Source organism: Oncorhynchus kisutch, linkage group LG24, assembly GCF_002021735.2.
Source record: "Oncorhynchus kisutch isolate 150728-3 linkage group LG24, Okis_V2, whole genome shotgun sequence".
NCBI classification, from domain to species: Eukaryota; Metazoa; Chordata; class Actinopteri; order Salmoniformes; family Salmonidae; genus Oncorhynchus; species Oncorhynchus kisutch.
The window spans coordinates 7,587,411-7,607,950 of NC_034197.2; the positions used below are offsets into that span (position 1 = coordinate 7,587,411).

The following is a 20,540-nucleotide window of genomic DNA, read 5'->3' on the forward strand; positions in this document are numbered from 1 at the left end:
TCACAACAAATACTTTAGTTTCTCTAATTGCAAAGTTTGTCCAGGTTAAATTCCTATCAGCACACTCCCACAAACACCACAATAAATACTACCGCTCCTCAACATACTCCAGATTGCTAGAAAAAGGATTTATTCAAAGCTATTATGAAGTAATACTTTTTAAATTGGCCATTTTGTTCGATTTCGACCTCTTTTCTTGTAACTGTCATGCCAATAAAGCTCCTTTGAGTCGAGTTAAAGAGCAGGGAGAAAAGGAGCTCTTGAAATGCAGAGAGAAGCAGCAGCCCCATGCTGGCAGCCAAACAATGCTTTTGTGGAGAGACAGAGGCAGAGAGGCGAGAGAGGGAGAGCGGTAGAGAGGAGGAGAGGAGGAGAGGCAGAGAGGCGGAAGAGTAGAGAGGGAGAGAGAGAGAGAGAGAGAGGGAGAGCGGTAGAGAGGAGGAGAGAGAGAGGCAGAGAGGCGGAAGAGTAGAGAGGGAGAGAGAGAGGGAGAGCGGTAGAGAGGAGTAGAGGCAGAGAGGCAGAGAGGCAGAAGAGTAGAGAGGGAGAGAGAGAGGGAGAGCGGTAGAGAGGAGGAGAGACAGAGAGGCAGAGAGGTGGAAGAGTAGAGAGGGAGAGCGGTAGAGAGGAGTAGAGGCAGAGAGGCAGAGAGGCAGAAGAGTAGAGAGGGAGAGAGAGAGGGTGAGCGGTAGAGGAGGAGAGACAGAGAGGCAGAGCGGCGGAAGAGTAGAGAGGGAGAGAGAGAGGGAGAGCGGTAGAGAGGAGGAGAGGCAGAGAGGAAGAGAAAGAGAGAGAGACTATTTGCACATCGTTATAACACTGTACATGGCCATAATATGACATTTGAAACGCCTCTATCTATACATATTCAGTGAGCATAGCTTTGCTATTGAGAGAGGCCGCAGTAGGCAGACCTGGCTCTCGAGAGAAGACAGGTTATGCGCCCACTGCCCACAAAATGAGGTGGAAACTGAGCTGCACTTTCCTGACCTCCTGCCAAATGGACACGTCAGTCATCAGGTCAGCGTTAAAGGGAAAGAGAGGGAAGGGGAAGAGAGAGGGAGAGGGGGAGGCAGCAGTGACCACTGTGGTAGCCTAAACTCCGAACCAGAGGAGGACTGACTGAGGTTTGTGAAATGACACTGTCAGAACCACAGGGTTTCTGCTGCTCAAGCCATCCCCACTGCAACCTCTTCTCTCTCTTCCTCTTTCATTTCCTTATTTTCCTCCTTGTGATGGAGCGTTAAGACAGGGCCAATGTTCGACCGTGGCCAGGAAAACACTGAGTGCATTCAGAGTGCACTAGAAGGTACAGGCAGCTGCTGGAGCCAACAAACTCAAACCCTTTCATAACTAGCTTCCTCTTCTGTTTACAATTACTGTACAGAGTGAAAACCATACCCTTAGATTGTTTGAGAACACCTGAGAATTCTAAATCTGCTCAGGTGGCAATGTAGTGTACTTACTACTGATATGTATCACGAAAAGCAGTGTACTTACTACAATATAGGGGATAAGTGTAGGGTACTTACTATAGGGGACAATAGGACTCAGCATTCTGTGGAGCTGGTCTCAGTTAGGAGGAGAGTGGGACTGTGAGAGAATAGCAGGAGCCAGGTCGAGGTTAGCGTCTGTCCGCCTGTAGTCCATCACTGGGGTTGGCTGCTGGTACTGACACTACTACACCCAGCCCTGGAGAAGGAGAGGAGAGACAGCTACAGACCAGTTACAGCTGCACAATGTCTCTGTACGAACATGCACACACATGCACAAATGTACGCGAGCAAGCACGAGACCAATTAAAAAGCTAAACACACAACATAAGTTGAAAAATTCCTTCACAAGCAAAAGAAAAAACTAGCAGCCTACAAGTCGAAGAAAAACCCAAACACGCACGTGCACACTCCCACAGGCTGTCTCCCAAATTGAGGCACACACACGCACGCACGCATGCAAACACAGACACACACACACACACACACACACACACACACACACACACACACACACACACACACACACACACACACACACACACACACACACACACACACACACACACACACACAAGGTATTCATTAGACAGAGACAGGCAGGAAGGGAAACAGAGCATTAAGCTGATTGTGAGGCTGTGGCCATAGCTTTAAAGAGGGATTTCTTAATCTGACTGCCTCACAGAAAGACCCAGAATACCATTCCTCTCTGTGCATTAGCTGAGACCAGTTGAGGCTGAGATGCACACAACTGCTCTGTTGCTCTGTAGGTTAGCTAGGGCTGTAAAGATTGCATTTCTAATGAGCCTAAACACATTTATGGCAGTAGAATTAGTCCAAATGATGAGGAGAAACAATGGTTCCTACAACAACGTTTGACTGACAGCACATGTTCGATTTTAACTGACTTGTTTTACAGATGTTTGGATATACTTTTGATACAAAATGAAAGACAACTCACAATGCTGCTATGTTCTAAGAGTACTCAAAAATACAATCCCCCAAATGTATAAAACACATAAAACATTTGAAGACAGACATTTAAATTTGTTGCTCTTTTTTTTTTAAACCCTTTTTTTTTTAACCTTTTTTTAACCAAATATTTCATTTTTGAAGGTTGGAGATAATAAATGTCAAGCATTTCTAGGGAAGTAATGTAACCAGAAGAATTGTATTTTAATAAAACTGTAATTTCTATCTTTATTTTTCCAATATGACTTTAGCTTCTCTAACAGCCCCAGGACAATATCAGGTCACAGAGAATGAAACAGATAATACAATGCCTTCAGAAAGTATTCACACCACTTTACTTTTGACACTTTTTGTTGTCTTACAGCCTGAATATAAAATGGATTAAATGTAGGTTTTGTGTCACTAATCTACACACAATACCCCATAATGTCAAAGAGGAATTTTGTTTGTAATTATTTTTGGAAATTAATAAAAAATAAAAAAGCTGAAATGTCTTCAGTCAATAAGTATTCAACCCCGTTGCTATGGCAAGCCTAAATAAGTTCAGGGGTAAAAATGCGCTTAACAAATCACATAATAAGTTGCTTAATAGTGGTTAACATGATTTCACTATTAAGTTGCTTAATAGTGGTTAACATGATTTCTGAATGACTACACATCTCTGTACCCCACACACACAAAGTAAGGTCCCTCAATTGAGTCGTTAACTTCAAGCACAGATTCAACCACAAAGACCAGGGAGGTTTTTCAATGCCTCACAAAGAAGAACACTTATTGGTAGATGTGTAAGAATTCGAAAAGCAGTCGCTGAATAACCCTTTGAGGATGGTGCAGTTATTAATTAGGCTGTGGAGGATCAATCAATACACCCAGTCACTACAAAGATGCAGGCATCCTTCCTAACTCAGTTGCCAGAGAGGAAGGATACTGCTCAGGGATTTCACCATGAGGACATTGGTGATTTTATAACGTGACGTTTTGATAACCATGTAAATCTCTCTCGGACAAGGTGACTTTTATCAATATATTAGGCTCTATTTACTCTCAGATTATAAAATGCTAATTGGAATCAAAGTAGACATCATGCAAGTCTACAAATCCCTGCAAGCTCCTGCATGCCATCTCTAGCTGACACCTTTACTAACAGGTATTGTGTCAATTTAAAACTTGCACAAGGACAGTTCACAGAATTGCCAATTTATGAATTACTACATTTAGCTAACATTAGATAGCTAACCCAGAGGTTCTTACCGTTGTCTCGATTCGGCAGTCTTGTCCAGATCATCATGGCATTTGTAGTTCTTTATGACAGCCACATTAGCAACTAATTATTGTTTCATTTTGCAGGGGGGTAAATACAGGCGAACATCTTGATAAGAGTAATCTTGTCCTAGAGAGATTTACACTGTTATCAAAACGTCACGCCATGGTAAGCCTGCACGAAACACAGACCTTATTTTAAGTGTTTCTATAATCCCCCATGGGAAAAATGAATGGTGGAAAAACTATTGGAACCATTTCCTTGTTTGACCACAAGGTTTTACAGGTATTTTGACTCATACTATGGTACTCTATGATCAACAGCCAACTTTTTTAATTCTTTTTTTAAAACTAGGCAAGTCAGTTAAGAACAAATTCTTATTTTCAATGACTGCCTAGGAACAGTGGGTTAACTGCCTGTTCAGGGGCAGAATGACAGATTTGTACCTTGTCAGCTCGGGGATTTGAACTTGCAACCTTCCAGTTACTAGTCCAAAGCTCTAACCACTAGGCTATCCTGCCGCCCCAACTTGACAGAGCTTGAAGAATTTTAAAAATAATAAAGGGAAAATATTGTACAATCCAGGGTGCAAAACTCTCAAAGACTTACACAAAATTCTGTAATTGATTGCCAAAGGTGTTTCGAACATGTATTGTCTCCGGGGGTGAATAGCCTTCTAATCAAGATATATTAATGGTTTATTTTTCATATTTTTTTTAATGAATGTTTCTTCCACTTTACATTCAGAGTAATTTTGTGTGGATATCGGGAAAAAAAAGACAATTCAATCCCACTTTGTAACACAACAAAATGCGAAAAAGTCGGGGAGTGTGAATACATTCTGAAGGCCCTGTACATAACCACGCCAAACACACTATGTCAGGTCTCAGACATTGTACATAACCACACCAAACACACTATGTCAGGTCTCAGACATTGTACATAACCATGCCGAACACACTATGTCAGGTCTCAGACATTGTACATAACCACGCCAAACACACTATGTCAGGTCTCAGACATTGTACATAACCACGCCAAACACACTATGTCAGGTCTCAGACATTGTACATAACCACGCCAAACACACTATGTCAGGTCTCAGACATTGTACATAACCACGCCAAACACACTATGTCAGGTCTCAGACATTGTACATAACCACGCCAAACACACTATGTCAGGTCTCAGACATTGTACATAATCACGCCAAACACACTATGTCAGGTCTCAGACATTGTACATAATCACGCCAAACACACTATGTCAGGTCTCAGACATTGTACATAACCACGCCAAACACACTATGTCAGGTCTCAGACATTGTACATAACCACGCCAAACACACTATGTCAGGTCTCAGACATTGTACATAATCACGCCAAACACACTATGTCAGGTCTCAGACATTGTACATAATCACGCCAAACACACTATGTCAGGTCTCAGACATTGTACATAACCACGCCAAACACACTATGTCAGGTCTCAGACATTGTACATAATCACGCCAAACACACTATGTCAGGTCTCAGACATTGTACATAACCACGCCAAACACACTATGTCAGGTCTCAGACATTGTACATAACCACGCCAAACACACTATGTCAGGTCTCAGACATTGTACATAATCACGCCAAACACACTATGTCAGGTCTCAGACATTGCACATATTTGAAGGACTTGGATCTCAAAACCTAATGCACACATTCCACAGACTATTTCAAAGCAGCTAGAAGATACTAGGCTAAATATAGAAAAATGTCTGTTGACAGTCAGAATGAACATACGCAATTTTCTATTACAGTCATGACCAAATAAAAAAAATGCTAAACCAATTTTTTAACAACTTAACAATACAACATTCCATGACTATCCAAAATCTGTACAAATGTGGATTTCAGCATGTTTCATGAATCCAATGAAGAGCATGAAACTTTACGCACAACAGTAAAACAATTACCATCCAATCATATGGAAGTTAATATTATGCAATAACCACAATATGGCACAACTATCCCTAACCTACAGGCTACACAAGAGTTCTGCCTTAAGTGGGTTGAACTGATTTCACTTCTCCTGACACACACATCTCTAAATTAGCTCCCCCCCCCCCCCCCCCCCACATAGACTAATTTCTAAAAGCAGACAATTGCTTTGCACGGTTCTGTAAATAGTATTCGAATCTATAAAGGCAATGACAAAGAATTATAGAAAGAGATATAGAGAGGTAAGAAAGAGGGCAGAGAAACACACAGGGGCTAAGCAGACGGACAGATAGACAGAAGACCAGGAGGTGTTGAGGTTGGGGGATGTACATAGTGGCCAGTGGCCAAAGACAAGTCAACACTTCCTTCACTTCACTCATTTACAACTCTAGAGATAGGGCCAAGTCAAACACACAGACAGCAGCCGCCACCTACCACACTACAGTATAAACACAACACAGTGCAGCCACGACACTACAACACACTGAGACAGAGGAGAGAGAAGCTGTTCTTACCTATTCATGCCAGCATGTACTCTTTCTAGCAGATCTTAATCAGCAGTTAGATAATCCTGTGGAGCAGAGAGCAGAGAGCAGAGTGTGTGTTCACTGCTAGGCTTTTTTTCCACAACTCAACTCAACTCTCTCTCTCTCTCGCTCTCGCCCTCGCTCTCACTCTCTCTCTCTCTCTCTCTCTCTCTCCCTCTCTCTCTCTCTCTCTCTCTCTCTGCCAGTGACAACAGAGTGCACACACAATTCCCCTCCCCCATTGTTCCCATCCCCCTCTCCCCCCCCTCCCTCCCTCCCTCCCTCCCTCCCTCTCTCTCTCTCTCTCTCTCTCTCTCTCTTTATGTTAAAAGTATTTAAGCAGGGCAAGAGAGAATGAGAGGGGGCAGAAGGGAAAGGGGAGTTGACCAATCATGCTTGAGAGAGAGGGCTTGTATTCTATAGCCTTTATCCCATATAGAGAATGAGAGTGAGAGAGGGAAGGATAGAAGAAGAGAAGAGGAGATGAATGAGGATTGGAGGGAAATGACCAGATTGAGTTTGGCCCCATGAGAATTAGTTAGGGGTACACTCTTAGAAAAAAAGGTGCTATCTAGAACCTAAAAGGGTTCTTCGGCTGTCAACATAGGAGAACCCTTTGAATAACCCTTTTTGGTTCCAGGTAGAACCCTTTTGGTTCTGGGTAGAACCCTTTTGATTCCAGGTAGAACCTTTTTGGGTTTAAGGTAGGATCTCTTCTACATGGAACAAAAAGGGTTCTCCCTGGAATCAAAAAGGGTTCTCCTATGGGGATAGCCGAAGAACCCCTTTGGAACCCTTTCTTTCTAAGTGTAGGGGGGTAAGGGGGTATGGATAGGGGTTGAGAGGGCAAGAGGATTTAGGTGGAAACACTCTCATTTGCAAATTTGTTTTACTGTAGTACCCACACTATATTCCAACTAAGCTCAACAGTTGTCGCTATATGTAGAGGACATAATGGACAGAATGTTAAATGGATGTGATGTTGATGACGTAAGCTGTTCCTGTGTTCTGGGTTCCATCCCCATGGTCACTGGTCAGGTGATGCTGTCCCAGTTTATTGCTGCTCTTACTGGCAGTGAAGTACAAGAAACACCAGCACATTGGTATTCTCTCTCTCTCTCTCTCTCTCTCTCTCTCTCTCTCTCTCTCTCTCTCTCTCTCTCTCTCTCTCACTCTCTCTCTCGCTCACTCTACCCCTGTTCCCTTTCTCTCCTCACTCTCTCCTTTCCCTCTCTTCCTCCTGTCTCTGTCTCTCCCCCTCTCCCTCTCTCTCTTAGAGCACCAGCTGTGTGTCTGTTTTTAGTCACACCAAGGGCCACACGGCCAGCAGGACTCCTCCTGTTACACACAGAGACTGAACTCCTCTCCTCTCAAACACATCCATCCATCCACACCATGTTACTGCACAATGTATCTCCTGCCTTAAGCCTTGCCTTACCACATGACACACACCGACACTGACACCGGCATACTGACACAGACACCGACACACACACTGACCCCGACACACACACACTGACACACAACGATGCACACACCATGCATACCTACACCAACAAACATATAGTGTGATAGAAGGGGATACAGTAATCTCATGCTTCATCATGCCTTTAACATGGACAGTACTGCGTTATTGTGAAATGGCATTCATCACATGACATTGTGACATTGTGTGTTCATCATAGGACATTATAACATTGTGTGTTCATCACATGACATTGGTCCCCCTGGCCTCATTATACAGGCCAATTTGTGTTTGACTCCCAACATGAACCTTGTAGCCGGTTAAAAGTAGGCTTCCCCTTCAAAGACGTGACCTGAGTTCTATTGAGAGCAGCTGGAGTAGTCAGTTAGCACAGCTCAAATTGGAATGTAGGCCAAGAAAGTCCCAATTCATTTTCTGTTTGAAACAAAGTAACCTCACAAAACAACCTACTTACCAAAGCTGTACCATAACATTAGGCAGACAATGCATTCAAATGTCCATAGCATACCATTTAGTATGAAGCAATGTATTCTAAGTGGTATGCCAGTGTGGATATTGGAACATAACCTTCTGTTTCTCCACTGGCTGAGATTCCACCTCTATAGTGCTAAAAGTCGTGGTTTGGTGGATTGGTGAGGATGTTGAAAACAGAGCATTGCCTCTCTCCTCTCCTCCTCTATCACTCTATCCCCACTCTCTCTCTCTCTCTCTCTCTCTCTCTCTCTCTCTCTCTCTCTCTCTCTCTCTCTCTCTCCCCTTCTATCACTCTATACTCTCCTCTATCCTTCCATTCTATTGCCTTCACAGTGCTGAGGCTGCAGTCTGGACACAGGCAGCATGCTGAGCCCAGCAATACTGGGGCACAAAGGAGAGCTATAGGCTACTTCACAACAGAGACAAGAGAGAGAGAGAGAGATGAGAGATGGAGAGAGAGAGACGCCAGTGCAGACAAGCCGGTGTGTGGTTTGAAAAAGGGAGTTTGACAGATGACAGTCCCAAAAAGTCCTCACCTCACAAGTCAGCACGTAACACAATAGTATGAGACTGCTCTGAATTCCCCAGAGTCGGAAAGCGCTGCTTAATAGTCAAGCCATTATGAAAGGGCAGGGTTAACTTACTGTTACTGTCGTGGAAAATTCGAATCAAGTGAGAGAGACATTGTAATTTCTTCAAACAATCAATCTTTATTATCAATTAAGAATTGCAATAATGGAGCTGGCCAACGAACCACCTGTAGGTGATTCATAGAGAGCCCAACCTTACAGAGGAACCATGGGTCTTATATAGGCTGGTTCCACCCCTCCCCGGCAGATCAGGGCATCCTACCTTGTTTTCTTCTTGTGGCTATGTGTATCGGGCCATAGTGCACAAACAAGTGATAAGGTTCCTTTCTGCTGATAGAATTGCTAACAGTGCTCAAGCCAACCTCTGTTCACCTCATATCTCCACAGCTGTGCCGTTGAAAGATTATGAGAAGAACAGGATGGACCGAAGAACTGTGGTCACTCTCAGAGGCTCTCAGAGGCTCAGAGGCTTGTGTGCCGCGTGGCCAAGTTACTCGGAGACAGAAGATGACTTTGTAACAATACAGATCTATATTGTTCCTCAAGTTTATCTCTGTCCCATGCCGCCCCATGTGTCCTTGGCCATACATCTCAACCAGCTGCAGGGAGCTAGAATGGAAACATCCCTTTACAGAAACACAGCATTAGTAGAACAGAAATGTCTTAAGCATATAATTCTCAACAAACTAAGTTTCTTTCATACAAATTTAAGGGTACAATTATTACAAAATATAACTTCCCTTTTTTCTCCACTTCCTGTCTGAATGACTTGCCCAAAGTAAACTGCCTGTAGCTTAGGCCCTGAAGGCAGGATATGCATATTATTGGTACCATTGGAAAGAAAACACTTTGAAGTTTGTAGAAATGTAAAAATAATGTAGGTGAATATAAATTAATAGATATGGTAGTAGAAAATCCAAAGAAAAACCAACCAGATTTGTTTTTGAGAGACCATCCTCTTAGAAATACAAGAGAATGGTCATATTGAAAATTTGCTCCCTGGGTGTAATTCCTATGGCTTCCGCAGGGTGTCAGCAGTCTATGTTCAAGGCTTGTAACTTCAAACACGAATAAGAAATATCAGTTTTATCAGTTTTAGTAGAAGGAGTCTTGGAAATTCGTGTTTGCATGCACCATGAAGACATTACGCACCTGTTAAAATTGGTTTCCTATTGAACATACTTCTTTCCATAAGAAATATTGTAGTTTGATTACATTTTAGGGTATCTGAGGAGCAAATCAAAACGTGGTTTGACTTGTTGAAACAAAGTTTTGGGGTAGATTTTCGGATTCCTTTCTCTGCATGTTGAACGAGTGGATTACTTAAATGAATATTTAATCGTTATTTGTGAATGTATAAAACCTGTGCCGGTGGAAAAATATTTTGTTGAGGGGCGCCGTCCTCAAACAAAAGCAATGGCATGTTTTCTCTGTAATAGCTACTGTAACTCGGACAGTGCAGTTAGATTAACAATCATTTAAGCTTTCAGCCGACATAAATTGCGTGCCCTCCAGTTTCACCGGAAGTTGTCCCGCTAGCGGGACCCCTAGCCCTAGTTAAACAAACAAAATACATCCTTCTGGTGCCTGACATTTCATCCATGGTAAACAACCTTCCTTTGGGTTGCTGAGTTTAATACCTTCTTTATCAAAACACAGACAATCTGGATAATAATAAAAACCCATAAAATGAACATCACACACAATCTTCATTACAGCAAATGGGACAATCATCCTGCTGACAATGAGCGCAGATGTAGGGGTCAGCGTGGTGGAAATGTCCATCTCGTTTAGAACCCTTCCTACACCAGTGACAGAGACCCCTCTTTGGGCACTTTGTACACAGTGTGGAACATTAGCTCTACATCTGGGTCCTTATACTCAGGATTGTGGTCCTCATCATCAGAGATGTAGTCAGGAATAGGTCAGGGAAATCATTCAGTTTCCAAATCATAATTAAAACCCAATTAATTATCCAACCCAAATTTAGAATGACATTGCTCAGTGATTCACATTGGTTCTATCACTCAAAGTTAAAACTCTCAACTTAGCACACATCGGTACAAGCAGAATGTACATTAACATTAGCATACAGTATAAATATCCATAATTCTAGCATTAATTTCTTTCTTATCAAGGTGATAATTACAGATCAGTATCTCAATGCATTCTTAGTCTAAATTACTATACATTTCAGTGTGTAGACCTCTACAATCAACTTGATACCCCAATACAGGCACAGTTGATCAACCCCCCACAACCCCTCCGGCATTCAATCTTCTGGCGTCTCTTAATTTTCTTCTTCAGATAGCTTTACAGTTCGTCTTCCCAATGGCTCACATGTTCAAAGTGGATGGCTCTTGATAATGTCTCTCACCTGAGCTGCCACTGTCCTTTACAGTCCATTGTGTCTTGTCCATTTGCCAACCAGTACACCAGCAACATGAGAGACGTTTGGAACAGACTCACTCCACGTGGACGCCTGTCACACTCCTGAGAGAGAAGGCATGAGAGAACAGGCAGTTGATAGCATCGACTGGATACTGTGTCCAGGTTGCTGGCTCGGACTCAGGTCTCATGATATAGGTGGTGAAGGACCATACTGAATGCCATTAGAGCCATTAGAGCCGGTTAGAGTTCACACTGTTCACAGTCAAATTTTAGATACCATCTGTGGTCACCAGATCCTCTGGGGTGAGTCTGGCCACTACCGAGTCATGGACAAACCTGGCGTGGTGTTGCGTCGAGGCGATGTGCAGGAACCGGGCACTTTGGCCAGGCACAGGTACAGATAAAAGATGTCAAAAGAAGTTTGCTTATTATAGCCAATAGTCAGTAAGGTAAATTGTTAATATTCATCTATGCATGAGATGTCATCTAGTAACATCCCTATGATATTGATGTGTACAAGTCCATACCATACTCCTTTCCTACCTCTATCCTTCATAGAGGGATAACCTCAAGCATAACCTCAAGAGAGGACAGATCAGAACAACAGTTTAGTTTAGGGCATTTCTGATCCAAGAAATCCATACAAATGATTTACTGTATGACAAATTATTACTTTAAAATGTCTAAGACACATGTCAAAGAGAATAACAACACATAGTTGAAATCGTTTTAATTTTTTAATTGGTTTATATACTCCTCCATCATATCGACAACCTCACTGCAGAGTTACAGGGCCAGCAGACCCAATCTAGTGAGATTTATATTAAAGCAATACAAAACCAGAACAAACAGCCATACACTTCTGAATATATCCTTTGATACCCTTCTTCCTTTTACAGGCAGGCATGTGAACAAAACAATCTGCATATTTAACCAACAAGCCTCTGGGGACTGGTAATTCCCCCCGTTGACACATGACTCACATTGTGATTAATGTGTAAAAAAACAAAACAAGACTGGTGGTTAAATAAAAATAATAAAAAAATATGTATCCCAATAAGGTAATAGTAAAATAGACTAGAGATAGAGGGGACTGTTGATAAAAGAAACTCAGCAAAAAAAGAAACATCCTTTTTCAGGACCCTGTCTTTCAAATATAATTCGTAAAAATCCAAATAACTTCACAGATCTTCATTGCAAAAGGATTAAACACTGTTTCCCATGCTTGTTCAATGAACCATAAAAAAATAATGAACATGCACCTGTGGAATGGTCGTTAAGACACTAACAGCTTACAGACGGTAGGCAATTAAGGTCAGAGTTATAAAAACTTAGGACACTAACGAGGCCTTTCTACTGACTCTGAAAAACACAAAAAGAAAGATGCTCAGGGTCCTGCTTGAAAGTGCCTTAGGCATGCTGCAAGGAGGCATGAGGACTGCAGATATGGTCAGGGCAATAAATTGTAATGTCTGTACTGTGAGACGCCTAAGAAAGCGCTACAGGGAGACAGGACGGACAGTGGCAGACCACGTGTAACAACACCTGCACAGGATCGGTACATCCGAACATCACACCTGCGGGACAGGTACAGGATGGCAAGAACAACTGCCCAAGTTACACCAGGAATGCACAATCTCTCCATCAGTGCTCAGACTGTCCGCAATAGGCTGAGAGAGACTGGACTGAGGGCTTGTAGGCCTGTTGTAAGGCAGGTCCTCACCAGACATCACCGGCAACAACGTCACCACAAACCCACTGTCGCTGAACCAGATAGGACTGGCAAAAAGTGCTATTTTCTGATGAGTTTTGTCTAATCAGGGGTGATGGTCGGATTCATGTTTATCATCGAAGGAATGAGCGTTACACCGAGGCCTGTACTCTGGAGCCGGATCGATTTGGAGGTGGACGGTCCGTCATGGTCTGGAGGTGGTGTGTCACAGCATCATCAGACTGAGCTTGTCTCAACACTGTTCATTACAGGGAAGGCATCCTCTTCCATGTGGTACCCTTCGTGCAGGCTCATTCTGACATGATCCTCCAGCATGACATACTGCTCGTTCTGTGTGTGATTTCCTGCAAGACATGAATATCAGTGTTCTGCCATGGCCAGCGAAGAGCCCGGGTCTCAATCCAATTGAGCACGTCTGGGACCTGTTGGATCGGAGGGTGAGGGCCAGGGCCATTCCCCCCAGAAATGTCTGGGAACTTGCAGGTGCCTTGGTGGAAGAGTGGGGTAACATCTCACAGCAAGAACTGGAAAATCCATAAGGAGGGGATGCACTGCAGTACTTAATGCAGCTGGTGGCCACACCAGATACTGACTGTTAATTTTGATTTTGACCCCCCCCCCCTTTGTTCAGGGACACATTATTCAATTTCTGTTAGTCACGTCTGTGAAACGTGTTCAGTTTATGTCTCAATTGTTGAATCTTGTTATGTTCATATAAATATTTACACATGTTAAGTTTTCTGAAAATAAATGCAGTTAACAGTGAGAGGACGTTTCTTTTTTTGCTGAGTTTATAAAGTTCTTCCTAATCATTAGTGTTTACATATTACATTTCACATCTCACCCAATTTGTCTAGGCTCTCTAGTGAGGGTGATCAGGCTCCACTAGAAAGTCAGAACCAAGGTCAGAGGTTAGACCCCATTAAGTGTGTGTTTCTCTCCCCTTTCTCGCCCTCCGACTCAAACTCATTATTTGAAAAAAATTCTAACAATTCATGCATTTTTTATACCAGGTTTACATAGTTTTTTTCCCGTACATCTCTTATCAAAATAAATCACGTGTTTAATTAAAACTCAGAAAATAAAAACTTCCAGAAATTGAATTTGTGTTCCCCTTAAGGTACATCCTCTCTAACCTGTGAAAACCCCACTAAAACCAAATGAAAAGACCCAACACAATACATCAAACACCGTATTAACACTATTAAGAAATATTCATAACAGGTGGGTTGTGTGTGTGTGTGTGTGTGTGTGTGTGTGCTGGTGTGTGTGTGGTAAAACAAACAACTGGCCTTTACGGACAGATCTGGGTACCTTTATACTGAATAGAACTACATAATTGCACCAACTGCTCTCCCAAGGCAACAGCCTCGGGAAACATTTCAAAGGGAGAGATAAGAACACTCCATCCTCTCCCAAAGGAGAAAATACAAATTTTGTTCAATCTTTAAAAAATTTGAATTCTTACTTTCCGTTTTACTTTCCAATTAACTTCCCATTTCCTTTCTTTCCCAATTTCTTTGTTACTTTAACTAACTACATAAGTTTACAAGTTTACTTAGGTTGGAGTCATTAAAACACATTTTTCAGAATTTTGGATGACTGAGGTGTCGAAAGTAAACTGCCTGTTACTCAGGCCCAGAAGCTAGGATATGAATATGCATGGTAGTATTGCATGCAAGACACCCTACAGTTTCTGCAACTGTTAAAATTATGTCTGTGAGTATAACAGAACTGATTTGGCAGGCAAAAACCCGAGGACCATTTTTTTTCTTGTTGACCTGCCAGCCAATTCCAAGCTTAAGCTATTGGAACCAAAGACTTCCGCCTCCCAACTTGCAGTTCCTATTGCTTCCACTAGATGTCAACAGTTTTTATACATGGTTTCAGGCTTGTATTCTGAAAAACCAACGAGGAATAGTAATTTATCCTCAGGAAGTCCCATGGCAAAAGTAGTCTAATTGAGCGCGTGACCGAGGCAGCGAGCTGCGTTCTTTTCCTTTCCTATTGAAAATTGTTAGCTCCGTATGAAATATTATCATTTATTTAGATATTAGAATACCTAATAATGGATTAGAAACGTTGTTTGATTTGTTTGGATAAACTTTACTGGTAACTTTTGGAACTTCTATGTCTCCATTCTGAACGGGTGGATTACTGAACTCAATGACACCTACTAAACAGACTATTTGGGATATAAATAAGGAATTTATTGAACAAAACGACCATTCATTGTGTTCCTGGGACTATTGTGATTGCGATCAAAGGAAGATCTTCAAAGGTAAGTCACTTATTTTATTGCTATTTGGGATTTTGTGACGCCTGTGCTTGTTTGGATAATATGCTGTTGTGGGGGCGCTGACCTCAGATAATGGAATGCTGTGCTTTCGCCATAAAGCCTATTTGAAATCCGACGATGCGGTTAGATTTCCAAGATTCTAAGCTAAAGAATCATGTATGACACTTGTATTATCATGAAGGTTTAATATTACGTTTTCTGTATTTTGAATTTGGCGCTCTGCAATTTCACCGGATGTTGTCGAGGTGGGTCGCTAGCGGGACCCCTGCGCCAGAAAGGTTAACAAACGGTAGTTTCGGTAAGTTGGTTAGGACATCTACTTAGTGCATGACACAAGTAATTTTCCAACAATTGTTTACAGACAAATGATTTCACTTATAATTCACTGCATCACAATTCCAGTGGGTCAGAAGTTTACATACACTAAGTTGACTGTGCCTTTAAACAGCTTGGAAAATTCCAGACAATGATGTCATGGCTTTAGAAGCTTCTGATAGGCTAATTGACATCATTTGGGTCAATTGAAGGCATACCTGTGGATGTATTTCAAGGCCTACCTTCAAACTCAGTACCTCTTTGCTTGACATCATGGGGAAATCAAAAGAAATCAGCCAAGACCTCAGAAAAACAATTCTAGACCTCCACAAGTCTGGTTCATCCTTTGGAGTAATTTCCAAATGCCTGAAGGTACCACGTTCATCTGTATAAACAATAGTCTGCATGTATAAACATCATGGGATCACGCAGCCGTCATACTGCTCAGGAAGGATGAGGTCTCCTAGAGATGAACGTACTTTGGTGCAAAAAGTGCAAATCAATCCCAGAACAACAGCAAAGGACCTTGTGAAGATGATGGAAGAAACAGGTACAAAAGTATATATCTACAGTAAAACAAGTCCTATATCGACATAACCTGAAAGGCCGCACAGCAAGGAAGAAGCCACTGCTCCAAAACCGCCATAAAAAAAGACAGATTACGGTTTGCAACTGCACATGGGGACAAAGATTGTGCTTTTTGGAGAAATGTCCTCTGGTCTGATGAAACAAAAATGTAACTGTTTGGCCATAATGACCATCGTTATGTTTTCAGGAAAAAGGGGGAGGCTTGCAAGCCGAAGAACACCATCCCAACCATAGCACTGCGGTGGCAGCATCATGTTGTGTGGGTGCTTTGCTGCAGGAGGGACTTCACAAAATAGATGGCATCACGAGGAAGGAAAATGATGTGGATATATTGAAGCAACATCTCAAGACATCAGTCAGGAACTTAAAGCTTGGTTGCAAATGGGTCTTCCAAATGGACAATGACCCCAAGCATACTTCCCAAGGTGTTGCAAAATGGCTTAAGGACAACAAAGTCAAGGTTTTGGAGTGACCATCACAAAGCCCTCACCTCAAGCCTATTTAAAATTTGTGGGCAGAAATGAAAAGCCTGTGCGATCAAGGAAGCCTACAAACATCACTCAGTTACACCAGCTCTGTTAGGAGGAATGGGCCAAAATTCACCCAACTTATTGTGGGAAGCTTTTGGAAGGCCACCCGAAATGTTTGACCCAAGTGAAACAATTTAAAGGCAATGCTACTAAATACTAATTGAGTGTATGCAAACTTTTGACACACTGGGAATGTGATAAAATAAAGAAAAGCTGAAACAAATCATTCTTTCTACTATTATTCTGAGATAATAGAGAAAACATTTCAGTCTCTCGATGTGCAAAACTGATAGAGACATACCTCAAGCGGCTTACAGCTGCTACAAAGTAGTAACTTAAGGGGGCTGAATAATTTTGCACGCCCAATTTTTCAGTTTTTGATTTGTTAAAAAAGTTTGAAATATCCAATAAATGTCGTTCCACTTCATGATTGTGTCCCACTTGTTGTTGATTCTTCACAAAAAAATACAGTTTTATATATTTATGTTTGAAGCCTGAAATGTGGCAAAAGGTCGCAAAGTTCAAGGGGGCCGAATACTTTCGCAAGGCATTGTACACTGTGCACTGTATTGTTGAAGTGACTATGCATATATAGTCACGTCTACGTTTTGGTGTGCAAGATTATATGTTATTATTATTTCCATTATTACTTCATTATTACTTCTCCAGTAATCGATTATACCCATATACCATAAAAAAAACAAAAACATATCTTCACAGAATCCATATATAACGTTCTAAATCTGAGGTGCTCATGTCAACACCACTCCATGTGCATTGCAACGACTCTCCGCTGCTACAAAGCCGCCTTGCAACCACACTACCCCCCGGAACCCAAAGACTTTGGTTTCCCGGATGCTCCCGGCTGGTCATCGGAATAATGTGCCACGTGATATTACTGTGATGGGCAGTGATGGGCGGAGTCCCTAGATAAGTATTATACATAGAAACATATTCTCCAAATTTCAATCCGTTTATTATGCAAATACAAATCTCTTATTATCCAAATGTCAAATTCTCTCAAAGCACATTCACATAGTACTGTTCCCAAAACACACTAATAAATTAGTTGTTTTCTACAATATATTTTTTTATAACCTGCAGGAATATTTTCTCATTTCTCTCTCAGTGTTAGTTTCTGGGATACCGAAACTCATACATTTACATCTTACAATACTAACCCATGGCACAACCTCATTTCTATTAAACTCTTACTGATCAGTTCCACAGGCTCACCAAGTTGAGAATGTTCCTCAGAACTTCACACGCTAGTCTTGTTTCCCCGGTCACCAGGCTCACCTAATTGAGAGTGCTCCTCAGAGCCTCCCACTAGTCTTGTCGCCTAGAACCAACAGGCTCACCTAATTGAGAGTGCTCCTCAGTCTTGTTACCTAAGGCCCACCACTTGCTACTGGCTTCTCGCGGGAAATAATTTATTTCAAGAAAGACTACAGAGGTGAGATTGGTTTATGTTTCGAATGCTGTATACACCTGCCAACGCGTCCTTCTTGGATCTTAGGCAGGTTCCATCTGCTCACTCTTGGAGTGTAGTCTGCCCTGAGTACCCAATGAGGGTTACTCCTGTGCACAGTTTACCCAGGTCCTTAGGAGCGGTCAGCATCCCATCCTCTTCCACGACATTCTGGGCGAAAAGTGAGAGAGACTTTATCATTTCTTCAAACAATCAGCCTTTATTGTCGATTAAGAATTGCAATATTGGAGCTGGTCAACGAACCATTCGTTGAGAGCTCAACCTTGCAGAGGAATCATGGGTCTTATATAGCTGACACTAAAAATGCTTAGTCATGGCTGTTTCCCCCACTTCCCCCGGCAGATCAGGGCATTATAAGCTACCTTGTTTTCTTCTCTTGGCTATGTATATCGGGTCATAATGCACAAACAAGGGATAACGTTCCTTTCTGCTGATAGAATTGTTAATAGTGCTTGACTGTATGTCTAAACCAGCTGCAGGGAGCTCGAGTGGAACCATCCCTTTGCAGAAACACAGCATTAGTAGAACAGAAATGTCTTACTATTGTTAAGCATATACTTGTTAACTATTAATATTAAAGAAATCAGGTACACACTTAATTTTTCTCTCACATTACTGTTAACGCTCAGAGGCCTGCTTCGGAGTGTTTGGCTTAATGGCGATAGAGATATGAAGCCAAACTAAAGCACTGTGTCAGGCTGAAAATGACTCCTGAATAGACTAGAGGGTACAGGTCAACATTCTTATGTTATGGTCTCTTACTGCAGTTTATGTCAACTCAACACCTCTACAGCAGGTTGGCTGAATTCTCTCTGAACTGTGTTAGCAGGTCAGTGTGTGTGTGTACTGTGTGTGTGTGTGTGTGTACTGTATTTACGTGTGCGTGCGTGTGTGTTTGAACTGTGTAAGCAGGTTAGCTGGCTTAATCACCCGGGATCTGATGAATAATGGTATATTTAATTTGGTTAGGTGGAAACCTGCAAGACAAGCACTGCACACCATGTACTTCCATTGGCTGATTAGCCTATCTGGGCATAACAATATGTCTATGGTGTGGTTTCTCATTTGACATAACTGGACAAAGAGCTCCTAGTTGTGGATGACTGGAATTGTAGACCTAGCTGGTTTAAAGTGTGGTTTCTAATCTAAGATGGCTGTGTAATATAGGGAAAGATCTCCAACTTGTGATATTGGCCTGGTAAAATAAAAAATAGTAGTCTTTTTGGCTACAGACAACAGCTGAGCACCAGAGGGGGATGCCGGTGGCTGGAATAATGTCCTGCTTTCTTCCAGGACTGTCCCAAAATAAAAGTCACCTATTATTAGAGCTGTGTGGTCGGGAACTAACAGAGAATGACCTCTGAGTCTGACCAATCCCCCCACTGATTGTAACTGACCATGCTTAGAACCCTTTAATGCCTAGCAACTAAACATCCCTACTGGCCATGCCTCAAACTGGTCATGCTTCAAACTATTATAGCTAAAGACTATGCACTGTGTGATCAACTCAATTATGTTTATTCAAAACAACACGTTTTGAAAATATACAAGGTGTGAAACCATAACGTATGTATTGCATTTAACTTGAAGCAAACGGTGTGTGTGTGCATGCATATGTGTGTGTGTATGTGGGGGGGGTGATAATCAGTTCCAGGCTGCTAGGGTTGGGTGATATTATTTCAATAGAGCTATGCAGGCGATTGCTGGGGCTTTACCAGAGTTTAGGGTGGGGTGGGGGGGTGAAACCCTATCCCAACCCCGGTTGCCCTGCCCAGGGCTGGGTAGTTAAGGGGGGTGGGGGTGGAGGGGAGACACACACACCACATGCACACACACACACCCTGTAACACACACACACGCATGCACGCACACACAGGAGGAGGAGAAGGAGGAGGATGAGGAGGAGGGGTGGGTCATTGGGATTATTGCTGGGAGGTTCAGCTGTTTATTATTCCAATTCTATCTCTAACAGCTGAAAATGGGAGAATGAGCACTGTGCCCGGAGCATGCCTGGGATCAATGCAGTGAGGTTAAACCCTGTGGTGCAGCTCAACAGAGCACAGAGAGACGACTTCAGATACTGACGCAGCACTACGCACTGTGTGTGTCTCTGTTTGTGTGTGTGTGTGTGTGTGTGCGTGCGTGCCCCAGGCTCAGAAGAGACACACATTAGGGGTCACTAACACAACTTAACAGACACATCAGATTTACTGCTGCCTAAAGTGATAAGGGTGGTTCACAGATTGATGCCCATAGCTTAGCTTTACACTTCTAATAGATGACAAGCATATAAAGAGGTGGTTAGCTTAGTTGGTTACCATAGCTTTATTTGAGGTTTTGTGAGGCGCTTGCTTTCTTTTCTCAATGAAAACATAGGCTGTAAAGTTTATGGGCAGTGG

At 42.4% G+C, this 20,540-nt stretch overlaps 1 protein-coding gene across 1 annotated transcript in view; it reads right to left on the reverse strand.

The window, feature by feature from the left end:
* The window catches only part of LOC109869687 (putative fidgetin-like protein 2), a 31,771-nt gene extending 25,421 nt beyond the window's left edge, over positions 1–6,350 (reverse strand). Inside the window, exons 1-2 of the mRNA XM_020459956.2 lie at positions 6,233–6,350; positions 1,533–1,692 (exon numbers count right to left, since the gene is read on the reverse strand). Coding sequence (XP_020315545.1) covers positions 1,533–1,557 — 25 coding nt within the window. The 5' untranslated portion in view covers positions 1,558–1,692; positions 6,233–6,350. The remainder of the gene's footprint in view (positions 1–1,532; positions 1,693–6,232) is intronic.
* Between the last annotated feature and the right edge of the window lie 14,190 nt (positions 6,351–20,540).